Consider the following 12,675-nt stretch of genomic DNA (forward strand, 5'->3'; position numbering starts at 1 on the left):
GTAACCGTGAGGCCTAGTAAGCAGGCCGCACCACCCTGAACCCAGTCCCACTCAACCTAACCGGGCTTTAATCATCATCTCGACCTAAACAGGGCTTTAATAATCATTTCTTGATCAAAGTCGGGCTTTAGTAATCATCTCTCAACCTAAACAGGGCTTTATTCATCATCTCAACCTGAACAGGGTTTTATTCATCATCTCAACCTAAACAGGGCTTTATTCATCATCTCAACCTGAGCAGGGTTTTAATAAACATCTCTGAGCCAAAACAGGGCTTTATTAACCATCTCTCATCCAAAACAGTGCTTTATTAATAATCTCTAATCAAAAACAGGGTTTTAGTAATAATCTCTAACCAAAACAGGGCTTTAATCATCATCTCTGAACAGGGATTTATCAACCATTTCTGAACCTTTGTTTAATCATCTCTGCTCTATTACATAATTTTAACTTCATTACTGAGACATATTTTTCTCTTCCTTCAAGGTTTACATTAGAACTTTGCTATTCAACTTAAAATGCAAATTTGCTGGTTACATCAAGAAAAAATATAGATTTTAATCTTTGTTGCAAGCTGAAAGAAAATAGAACATAACCACTTCTGCTTCACGTCAGGGACCTGGTTCAATTCCCAGCTTGGGTCACTGTGCAGAGTCAGCATGTTTTCCTGCGTCTATGTGCGTTTCCTCCGGGTGCTCTGCTTTCCTTCCACAGTGCTGGTTAGGTGCGTTGACCATGCTAAATCTTCCCTCAGTGTACCCAAACAGGTGCCGGAATGTGGCGACTAGGGGATTTTCACAGTAACTTCATTGCAGTGTTAGTGTAAGCCTACTTGTGACAAATAAATCAACTTTAACTTTAGTGCAGCAGGGCGGCACAGTGGTTAGCACAGCTCCCTCACAGCGCCGGGGATCCGGGTTTAATTCCAGCCTCGGGTGACCGTTTGTGTGGAGTTTGCATGTTCTCCCCATGTCTGCGTGGGTTTCCACCAGGTGCTCCGGTTTCCAACCACAGTCCAAAGGTGTGTAGGTTATGTGGATTATCCATGGTAAATGTCTCGGTTTACGGGGATAGGATGGAGCAGAAAGACCTGGGTAAGATACGCTGTCAGAGCGAGCTGGTGCAGACTTAATGCGCTGCAGGGACTCTGTGATACTGTTTTGTTTCCTTCTGGGAGTTTGTTTATATTTAGGTAAATGCAGAAAATTCAAATTTGGATGCACGTGGTGAACTTGTTTGTGTTTTATCTAAGAACGACCTGTTTGACAAAGTATTTAAATCATTTACAGACCTGAAAAATCACAGATTTGATTTCTAGTCTGAGTGAAGTCATAGAACTTGCAGGGGCAAGTTGATGAAAGGAAAATTAAGCCACTGTTCACCCTCTTACTATAAGTTGGTGGAGAACAAAATTGAGCTTCATTGCGATGCCTCCTAGCTGAAAGGCATATACCAACAGACCTTGGAACAATTCGATGGGGAAATGGGATGGTTATTAATTTTTATCTCACTCTTCAAAAATAAACACAGGTCTATATGATTTACGATCGAGTCTCCTTTTGTTGGTAAATCTCATTCTAAACAGTTCCTTGAGGTCTGTGAAATAATGAGAATCATTTATCAGCTAGATAGTCAGCATCTTTTCCCAAAGGTAGGGGAGTCTAAAACTAGAGGGCATTGGTTTAAGGTGAGAGGGGAGAGATACAAAAGTGTCCAGAGGGACTGTTTTTTTTTCACAGAGGGTAGTGAGTGTCTGGAATGAGCTGCCAGAGGCAGTAGTGGAGACCAGTAAAATTTTGTCTTCTTAAAAAGCATTTAGACAGTTACATGGGTAAGATGGGTATAGAGGGATATGGGTCAAATGCAGGCAATTGGGACTAGCCGTGTGGTTAAAAACTGGACAGCGTGGACAAGTTAGGCCAAAGGGTCTGTTTCCACGCAGTAAGCCTCTATGACTCTCTGATCTTGACGCACTGGCCACATTGTTAAGTGCTCTTCTTGGGCTATAGTGAGAGTGTTAGCAGTACTTCACTGTTTAGTGATAAACTACAAAGTCCCTATGCTGTTTGACTCCAATAAATAATATTTGGCCACTTTTCCTAGAATCTACTTCTGTGGGTGAGCACCCATGTAATTTCTTATGCCTGTGAAGGAGCCCTTTAAGTATTTCCCCACCCAAAAAGCACTATCTAAAGTAAGCTGTTATTGTTATAGCAAAGGCTGGGGTGGGGGATGGGATGCAGGGAGTCCAGGGTCCCTATTCTTTCAAATTGAATTATTTTATTGAACTTCATTTGCTATCTTGCTTCTCAGCTAACAAACCTAACAATCTTTCATGACCTTTGGCACAGCGGTTAGCACTGTTGCCTCACAGCACCAGGGATCCGAGTTTGATTCTGGTTTGGGACATTGTGGAGTTTGCAAGTTCTCCCCGTGTCTATGTGGGTTTCCTCTGGGTGCTCTGGTTTCCTCCCACAGCCCAAAGATTTGTAGGGTAGGTGGACTAGCCATGGTAAATGCACAGGTAGACCTGGATAAGATGCTCTTCAGTGAATCGGTGCAGACTCGATGGGCTGAATGGCTTCCTTCTGCACCATAAGGGATTCTATGAGTGTCCTCCAATTTGGTGTCTTCAGAAAATTTCTATGTTGTTCCCTAACTCCTAATTCCAGATCATTTTTGTGTATGTTTTGTAAATAAAGTGGCTTCATAGAATCCCTATAGTGCAGAAGGAGGCCATTCAGCTCATTGAGTCTGCACTGACCACAATCCCATCCAAGCCCTATCCCCATTACCCCAGGCATTTACCCTCCTGACACTAAGGGGCAATTTAGCATAGCCAATCAACATGATGGCCAATCGTGACTTCCATATGGACACTAGGGGATTTTCACAGTAACCGCATTGCAGTATTGATGTAAGCCTTCTTGTGATAATAATAGAATGAACTTTAAATTTGTCGAACACCGTCTCTATTTACACCTTTCCATTTGGAGAAATTTCCTTGGTCACCCACCCATTGTTTCTTTTCTTGCTCCCCAACCATTTTGGTCTCCATAATTTGATATACCATAATCTTTGCTATCCTGTGTGGTACCTGATCAATTATGAGATAGGTTACAGATGTAACACTAGCCAAAGCTGCTCTAAAAAGCGATGACAGTTGTGTTATACGTGCAGAACAATATGTAAAGGCCTGTATGCAGTTTTTATCTTCAATCGATCCAAATTCGCTCATACGTTTTAAAGTTCCACTTGTGGTTTGACTTGATAAAATATTATCTGGGTATTCTTAGTGTTCGGAAAGTACCAGAGTGATTCATGGTTAAATGCAGAATTATATTTCTGTGCAGATATTGAACTAAGCGAAGTGGTTTTTATTGTGACACCAGAGTTACTTTAGGAGATGGGGACCTCTTGTAGTTTTTATTTCTAAGTATTTCTTGAGCCATTCTATCCTGTATAAAGTCTGCTTTAGCAGAGACAAGCATGAAGTCCTTTCCATGTTTTGAGTAACGTTATGTTTGTGATGCAGACAGCATGGTGGCACAGTGGTTAGCACTGCTGTCTCACAGCGCCAGGGATCCGAGTTCTTTTCTGACTTTGGGTCACTGTCTCTGTGTGGAGTTTGCACATTCTCCCTGTGTCTGCGTGGGTTTCCTCCGGATGCTCCCGCTTCGTCCCACAGTCTAAAGATGTGCACGTGAAGAGGACTGGCCATGCTAAATTGACCACTAGTGTCCCAAGATGTACTGATGAGGTGGATTGGCCCTAGTGGATCACGGATATAGAGCCCAGGTGGGATGCTCTTTCGGGGAGTCAGTACAGACTCGATTGGCTGAATTGCCGCCTTCTGCACTGTAGGAATTGCATGGTTCTAATACTACGGTATATGGAAAGCTCTCTCATCACCAAACTCTTAGAAATAAAATAGCAGTTTATCCAAAGCAGAAATAAAGGCAACTTGTTTTATAATTGAGCACCTTGGTCCATCTTATCTGTTTATTCTTGAGCTGTCGTGCAAAGTTATAATTGGCTACGATTTATCTGTCAGTTGCTGTACTATTGCCCTTCTTGTGTTACAGGGGTCCTTACAGCAGAATTATGAATCATGGAACTACGAGCTACTGGAGGTTTCGGAAGAACGGAATGAAGAGGTTGCAGCATTCTGCCACATGCTAGATGTGTAATTATCTATTTTTTTTATTTGAGACACTTTCGCCTCGAGTATATTGACAGATTTTCTGCCTTTTTGTATGCTTCTCCTTTTTAAACGGAGTAAAAAATGTCTCAATGATGTAGGGGCAGCGTGGTGGCACAGTGGTTAGTACTGATGCCTCACAACTCCAGGGACCCGGGTTTCAATTCCAGCTTTGGGTCTCTGTGTCGTCTGAGTGGAGTTTGCACATTCTCCCTGTGTCTGCATGGGTTTCCTCCAGATGCTCTGTGCAGGGTAGGTGAATTGGCCTTGCTAAATTGCCCCTTAATGTCCCAGGATGTGTAATTAGGCAGATTAGTGGCGTAAATATGTCGGGTTATGGGGATAGGGCAGTGGGTAAGATGCTCTGCCGGAGAGTCGGTGCAAACTGGGTGGGCTGAATGGCCACCTCCTGCGCTTTGTAGATATTCTATGATTCTACTTAATAATTCAAACCATGCTCTTGTTTAAAAACAAAGTTGACTTATGCAGGAATTCAGATTAAGCTGGGTAAAGGACACCGCAAAGTGGGAATTCAGATGAAGGCACTGATCGGAGCTGGTGATTGAATTTGACTTTAAGTGTGGACCTATTCTGATTTATTGAGAAGCCAAGGTAAAGAAGAGCAAAACCCATGATGCAGAGACTACTTGGCTTGGAGAGGGCAATTGAGAACCAGTCTGATGGTTAAGTGAAATCAAAATTGGATTTTATAACACTCATGCCACACCAGTGTCAGGCAATGACCATCTCCAAGAAGGGAGGATCTGACCATTGGCCCTTGATATTCAATGGCATTACCATCACTGAATCCCCTAGTGTCATCACCTTGGGGAATTACCATTGACTGGAAACCGGATTATCCATATAAATATTGTAGCTATAAGAACAGGTCAAAGACGAGGAATCCTGCAGTGTGTAAGTCACCTCCTGACTCTCCAAAGCCTCTTTACCAGCTGCAAGGTACACATTAGGGGTGTGATGGGATATTCTCCACTGGTCTGGATGAGTGCAACTCCAACAATACTCGAGAAGCTTGACATCATCCGAGGTGAAACAGCCTACTTGATTGCTACTCCTTCCATAAACATTCAATCTCTCTACCATCAATGGACAATGGCCTCAGTGTGTACCATCTACAGGATGCACTGCAAGTCTACTCCAAGGTTCTTTGGGCAGCACATTCCAAACCTGAAGGGCAAGAGCAGCAGATGCTTGAGAACGCCACCATCTTGAGGTTCCCCTCCAAGTCACTCAGCATCCTGACTTGGAAATGTATTGCCATTCTTTCATTGTCGCTGGGTCAAAACCCTGGAATTCACTTCATAATAGCACTGTGCGTGTACCTACACCTCAGGGACTGCAGCCATTCAAGAAGGCAGCTCCCCACCATCTTCTCAAGGGCAACTAGGGATGGGCAAAAACTGCTGACCAAGCCAATGACACCTACATCCCATAAATTAACTTTAAAAATGTAACAGGAGAGTTTTTTTAAAATTCATTCATGAGACAGAGGCGGCACGGTAGCACAGTGGTTATCACTGTTCCTTCACAGTGCCAGGTTCGATCCCCAGCTTGGGTCACTGTCTGTGTGGAGTCTGCACGTTCTCCCCAACTCCGCATGAAATTCCTCCGGGTGCTCCAGTTTCCTCCCACAGTCTGAAAGACATGCTGGTTAGAGTTCATTGGCTCGAACAGTGTGGCGACTAGAGGAATTTCACAGTAACTTCATTGCAGTATTAATGTAAACCTTACTTGTGACAAATAAATAAACTTTTTGTGGGGGGGTGGGCGTCACTGTCTGGCCAGCATTTATTGCCCACCTGTAGTTCCCCTTAGAGGGCAGTTGATACCAACCACATTGCTGTGGCTCTGGAGCCTTGTCTATAGGTCAGACCAGGTAAGGACGGCAGGTTTCCTTCTCTAAAGGACATTAGTGAACCAGATGGGTTTTTCTGACAATCGGCAATAGTTTCATGGTAAATTCTTAATTCCAGATTTTTTTTTATTGAATTCAAATTCCGCCGTCTGCCACGACGGGATTTGAAATTGAGTTCCCAAAAAATTAGCTATGTTTCTGGATTAATAGTTTAGCAATAATACCACTAGGCCATTGCCCCTCTTTAAAATCTTCTTCATTGCCTCCCATCCATTGGTTCTGTCTACATCTTCCACTGCCTTGGCAAAGCAGCCAGCGTACTTAAGGACCTCACGCATCATGGACATTCTCTCTTCCACCTTCTTCCGTCGGGAGAAAGATACAAAGTCTGAGTTCATGTATCAACCGACTCAAGAGCAGCTTCTTCCGTGCTGCCGGCAGACTTTTGAACGGACCTACCTTACATTAAGTTGATCTTTCTCTACACCCTAGCTGTGACCGTAACACTACGTTCTCCACTCTCTCCTTTCCTTCTCTATGAACGGTATGCTTTGTCTGTATAGCATGCAAGAAACAATACTTTTCACTATATGTTAATACTTTTGACAATAAATCAAATCAAATACACAATCAAATCAAGAGCAAGTTAGAGTAACTGTTCACAAAGTCAAATTTAGAACAATTATGTAAAATTTCATGTAAATGGACCATTGGATCCAATTTGTTTTTGCTGCACAGAAGGTTCCTTCAACTCTCATTCGTGTAACCTTCAGAATTGAATTTGGAAATGCAGCAGTACAATAGATTGTATTTATCTATGTTGCTTTTTATAAATTATAAAATTAACAGCAGATGCTGAGTTTTCATTTTATCTGGTCCGTGTGTGGTTCCATTTATTTTTGACAAGAATTTAAGTTTCCTTTTCTGACTCAGTTAGCAAAGACAACGTGAAACTATCATCATTCACTCTTGGTTCTAGGTTGATTACAGAACTGTGCTCAGTTAACTAGTCTCAGCTTCCTTATGTTGGACTTGCCAGTGTTGGACTGGGATGTCAAAATCCTACTGACTGTCCTGGTTTGAGACAATTCGCACCTCTTTAACCTGTGATTATCCTCCTCTCCATGCACCCTCTTTTTGTATCTGCAAAGACTTGACCACCTGTAAAAACTCGCATTCCAACCATCCTTCACATTCCAATCTAATTAACTTGCCGTTGCGTCTTTGTCAAGATATGTCTATATATTGTGAACCTCCCTCCTCTCACCTGATGAAGGACCAGTGCTCCAAAAGCTCATGATTCCAAATAAACCTGTTGGACTTTAACCTGATGTGAGACTTCTTGCTTCCTTTATAGCCATGAATGGGAAATATTGGTGGAGTTCCATCTCTTAATTGCTGTCTCATGACTGTTCCTGTAAGGATGTGTAATAGGGAAATAATTAGGCCCAGTTACGATGCATCTTTCTATGATTTGATAACCTTGTGACACCCTGTTGTCTACGCCCACATGTGAAGAACGAACTTCTGTTTGAAGTGTTAAAGGGGAACTTCCAAACCCACGATCACTTCCATCTAGAAGGATAAGGGCAGCAGATACATGGGGGAGCACCACCGCCTATAGGTTCCCTTCCAAGCCACTCACCATCCTGACTTGGAAATATATTGCTCTTCCTTTGCAATCACTGGGTCAAAGTCCTGGAATTCCCTCCCTGACGACATTGTGGGTCAACTCACAGCACTTGGACTGCATTGATTCAAGAAGGCAATTCACCACCACCAAGGGCAACTAGGGATGGGCAATAAATGCTGGCCAGCCAGTGACATCCAGGTCCCACAAATGAATAAAATAAATCTGGGTACCCTTGGAACCTGCACCAAGGAATTTCTCAATAACTGCGCGATCCACATTACCCATGTCTAGATTAAAAAAGCAATAGTCTAAACAATAGTGTAAATAGCAGAATAATTTGTTGTTTATGTCTGTGCACTGTGGGGTGACTAATCCAGCTCTAAATTGAATCTTATTAAGTTGAATATCAGTGGAGAAGAAAAATGAAATCTCTAACCGTTTTCTCTCTCTCTCGCTGCAGCCTGCGAAGCAGCTACACCTGTGACGGCCCAAAAAACATGGGATTAATCTGGAGTCCGGTGGTGATTCGGAATGACCAACACGGAGACGGTATCAGTCTGAAAGTCACTGTGTCTGCCAGCAGTCTTTCAGAACCACTCACATTCACATGCGATGGTGAGTTTTGGACTTGGCACCAGAGCTATTACAGCGGTTGCAAAACATCTAATCGATGTTGCTAGGCCTGCAAGTGTTATTTAATTGGGCCTATTGTAGAGGTGGGGTTTTTTTTTCAGAAGCTTTCTCTGAGATAATCAGAAGCTGAATTAAATTATCTTATTGCTGAAATGGTTCTTGCCTGGCTCAATAAAATAAATCAGCAAAATCTGTTTCTTCTGCTGAGTCACTAGCTTATTGACGGGAGACTCCATGAAGTGTTTCAGCCTAGCATTTTCTGCAGATTCCGATTAATCCATTGCATCAACTATTTCCTTCACTGTTTTCTCTTTTAAATTTAAGTCATGAGCATGACTTTCATGCGGCATCTCTCTGCTTTCCCTCGATGACAAATGTTATTTATTTACTTACTTTTGCTTCAAGACTTTTTGATCACCCTTAGGTTTTTTTATCTGATTTCTCTATATATCACTCACTGATTTTTGCTCAGGTTATTTCTCCTGAGATGAGCAATCTACAAATGAGCATTGGCCAATAATAACTCCAAATAACTAAGGGCGGCACGGTGGCACAACGGTTAGCACTGTTGCCTCACAGCGCCAGAGACCCGGGTCAATTCCGGCCTCGGATCACTGTCTGTGTTGAGTTTGCACGTTCTCCCCGTGTCTATGTGGGTTTCCTCCAGATGCTCCAGTTTCCTCCCACAGTCCAAAGATGTGCAGGTTAGGTTGAGTGGCCATGCTAAATGAACCCTAGTGTCAGGGTATTAGCAGGGTAAATATGTGTTCCAGGAATAGGGCCTCGGTGCAAATTCGATGGGTTAAATGGGCTCTTTCTGCACTGTAGAGATTCTATGACCCTATGATTTTTTTCTCCACTATTGTGAGCATCTAATCTTTACTTGACATTTCCCCGCCGTGCAGTGGAATCATTCCCCAGATGAATTTGATGTGGAGAGCTCCAAAACCAAGACAGGAACAGCATTATAGCATTCATCTGCTTAGATTGGCAAAGATCCCAAACCATTGCTGGCACAGATTAGCTACCAATTATTTCTCATTTATTACATCTTTTAAAACGCTACCCCATAATCTAGCCACAGGCGCTATCTTGCTAAATGGCCCAATCCTCTTAAAGATGTTGATTTCAGCCGCGCAGTAAATAAATCCATCGAGTGACTGAACCATACGATTGAAAAGTCCCCGGTTTAATTTTTGTTGTGTGTTGTTTTTTTTTTCTATTTGTTCATGGGATGTGGATGTCACTGACTAGGCCAGCAATTATTGTCCTTCCCTAATTATTGGTGAATTGAAAGCATTTTAGGGGGCATTTAAGAGTCAAGCTAGTTCATATGTAGGCCAGACCATAGTCAGATTTCCTTGTGTAAGTGAACCAGATTTTTTTATTAACAATCGACAATGGTTTCATTAATTCCATATTTTTACTGAATTAAAATTTCACCATCTGCCATTACGGGTTTTGAACTGGGGTTCCCAGAGCAGTAACCTGGGATTACTAGTCCAGTGACGATATCACTATTCAGGGCTTTAGCTGATCTGCTGGTAGAGAGAATCATAAAGGTTTATAGCATGGAAATAGGCTCTTCGGCCCAACTTGCCCTTGCTGCCCAGTTTTTACCACTAAGCTAGTCCCAACTGCCCACTTTTGGCCCATGTCCCTTGAGACCCGTCTTATCTAAATGTCTAAATGCTTTTTAAAAGACAAAATTGTACTCGCTGCCTCTGGCAGCTTGTTCCAGACACCCACCACCCTCGAGTGAAAGAAGCTGTCCCTCTTGACCCTTCAATATCTCTCCCCTCTCATCTTAAGCAAGTTCTTAAGTTCTAAGTTCTTAACATTGTCTCTATAGTCCATGAAGTCAAGAAAGAAACATCTTACTGACACTTTCCATCGACAAATTGTTACTCTTCAATGTTGGGTGAGCAAAACTTGTCTCTGCTCATCTGGGCTTGGGTGGCAAAATCTGCTAAGATTTCTTATCTTGATTGCTACTCAAAGGTATCTGTGTGTGGGTATCAGATCAGTATAGAATATGGCTTGATCCCAGAACTTGCCACTCAAACACCCTCCTGAGACATCAATCTAAACTTTCCAGCATAATGCATGGAAAACACTGGAGAAGGGATTTTTTTTTTTACAATGAATGTTCCTTTTGGATCAGTCTCTCACCAGGAATTAACATTTTAATTTGTTTCAAGTATCAAGAGGTAATGACTTTCTCAGGGAGCTGGCAAAGAAGCAGTTACTGAATCTGTTAAATGCGATGGAACTAAATTAACATCTGGAAATAGACACAAAACTGGAATTTTTGAATAGACCTATCATTTGACCACATATTTAGTCAGCTTAACGACGTTAGAAGGAGAATTGGCCTATAAAAAGGGAGATTGTCTTCAAGGAATAATTTTGTGCATATTGGAAATTTCATTATGCACCTAATCTAAATTGATTCATCAGTATTGATGCAACCTGGCCAATATTCACTGTGCGACACAGTTGCTGGTTTTCCCTGCCTCTGCATTCTAATTGTGTGTGTGTGTGTGTGTGTGTGTGTGTGTGTGTGTGTGTGTGTGTGTGTGTGTGTGTGTGTGTGTGTGTGTGTTAACAAATGCAAAGTGTGTGCTGTTCGGCTGGCAGTTAATGCGGATCAGGTATGCTGCTGTTTATGTATTTAATCATCCCGGTTTCTGCTCATGTCACGTAGGACAAACTATGCACTTTTTATAAACCAGTTGCTAATAACAGAATGCAGGATAATATCTGATGCTGGAATAGCTTAGGTACAATTTTTGTTTATAGCATTTGAAATGAAAACAAACCTGCTATCTTAATGCCGGCCGTTTGTGCAGCTTGGGAGCGTCGCCCTGAGAAATGGCATGCGATATAGAATGGCTGATCATAGAACCCCTACAGTACATAAGGAGGTCATTTGGCCCACCAAGTCTGCATCAACAACAATCCCACCTAGGCCCTGTCCCCACAAGTCTACTAATCCTCCTGACACTAGGGGGAAATTTAGCGTGGCCAATCCACCTAATCCGCACACCTTTGGAGTGTGGGGGGAAACCGGAGCACCCAGAGGAAACCCACGCAGAACATAAGAACATAAGAACATAAGAACATAAGAACATAAGAACATAAGAACATAAGAACATAAGAACATAAGAAATAGGAGCAGGAGTAGGCCATCTGGCCCCTCGAGCCTGCCCCGCCATTCAACAAGATCATGGCTGATCTGTCGTGGCTCAGTTCCACTTTCCCGCCCTCTCCCCATAACCCTTAATCCCCTCTCTTATCAAAAACCCATCAACCCGCTTCTTAAAAATATTTAGCGAGGCAGCCTCCACCACTTCAACGGGCAGAGAATTCCAGAGATTCACCACCCTTTGAGTGAAGAAGTTCCTCCTCAACTCCGTTCTGAACCGCCCCCCCTTTATCTTGAGGCTGTGCCCCCTAGTCCTACTGTCTTTTTTGAGCGGGAAGAGTCTTTCCACCTCTATCCTATCCATCCCATTCATCATCTTATACGTCTCAATGAGATCTCCCCTCATTCTTCTAAACTCTAACGAGTACAAGCCTAGTTTATTCAGCCTCTCCTCATAGCTGGAGAATGTGCAAACTCCACACAGGCAAGTCACCCAAGTTCCAGCTTGTTCGCCACCTGTTTCCTGCTACAGCCCATATGAAGCTGGCCTTCTTCAAAGGTTTCTTAGCTTCGTCTCTGCAGCATCACCCCTCCGATCATCTGTTGCTGCTGTGACCCTCAAACCTTTGTCACCTATAAACTCTTCTGGTTAGGTTTCTATCTTGTACCCTGCATAAACTTTTCCAAAATTCTAATTTGCAACCAGCCCAATTCACCTTTCACCTCTCTAATCAACCTATATTGGATTCAGCACATCTCCCAAAACCTGGATTTTGAACATTCTGATTGTTGTTTTCATATCTCTCAATGTCTTCGCTCCCTCCTAGTTTAAAGTTTCAAAGTTTAAGTTTAAAGTTTACATAATTCAGTTTCTGAGTAGTGCAAACAGAGAAAGCTTCTGAAAAACACTCCAGCTTTAGAATAGACCTAATTAAATAGCAAGTTGGCTTACATTATTAACACTGCAATGAAGTTACTGTGAACATCCCCTTCTTTGTAAAGTTCATTTATTTTGTAAAGTTTATTTATTAGTCACAAGTAAGGCTTACATTAACACTGCAATGAAGTTACTGTGAAATTCCCCTAGTCGCCAGAGTCCGGCGCCTGTTTGGGTCAATACACCCTAACCAGCGCGTCTTTCAGGATGTGGGAGGAAACCAGAGCACCCGGATGAAATCCACGCA

At 42.6% G+C, this 12,675-nt stretch overlaps 1 protein-coding gene across 1 annotated transcript in view; it reads left to right on the top strand.

Annotated features, from left to right (window-relative positions):
* The window catches only part of pik3c2b (phosphatidylinositol-4-phosphate 3-kinase, catalytic subunit type 2 beta), a 167,577-nt gene that overhangs the window by 28,644 nt on the left and 126,258 nt on the right, over nt 1-12,675 (top strand). The window contains exons 3-4 of the mRNA XM_080209785.1: nt 4,086-4,186; nt 8,171-8,325. Coding sequence (XP_080065911.1) covers nt 4,086-4,186; nt 8,171-8,325 — 256 coding nt within the window. The remainder of the gene's footprint in view (nt 1-4,085; nt 4,187-8,170; nt 8,326-12,675) is intronic.

The sequence above is a fragment of the Carcharhinus amblyrhynchos genome, chromosome 22 (assembly GCF_965287045.1).
Source record: "Carcharhinus amblyrhynchos chromosome 22, sCarAmb.v2.hapA, whole genome shotgun sequence".
NCBI classification, from domain to species: Eukaryota; Metazoa; Chordata; class Chondrichthyes; order Carcharhiniformes; family Carcharhinidae; genus Carcharhinus; species Carcharhinus amblyrhynchos.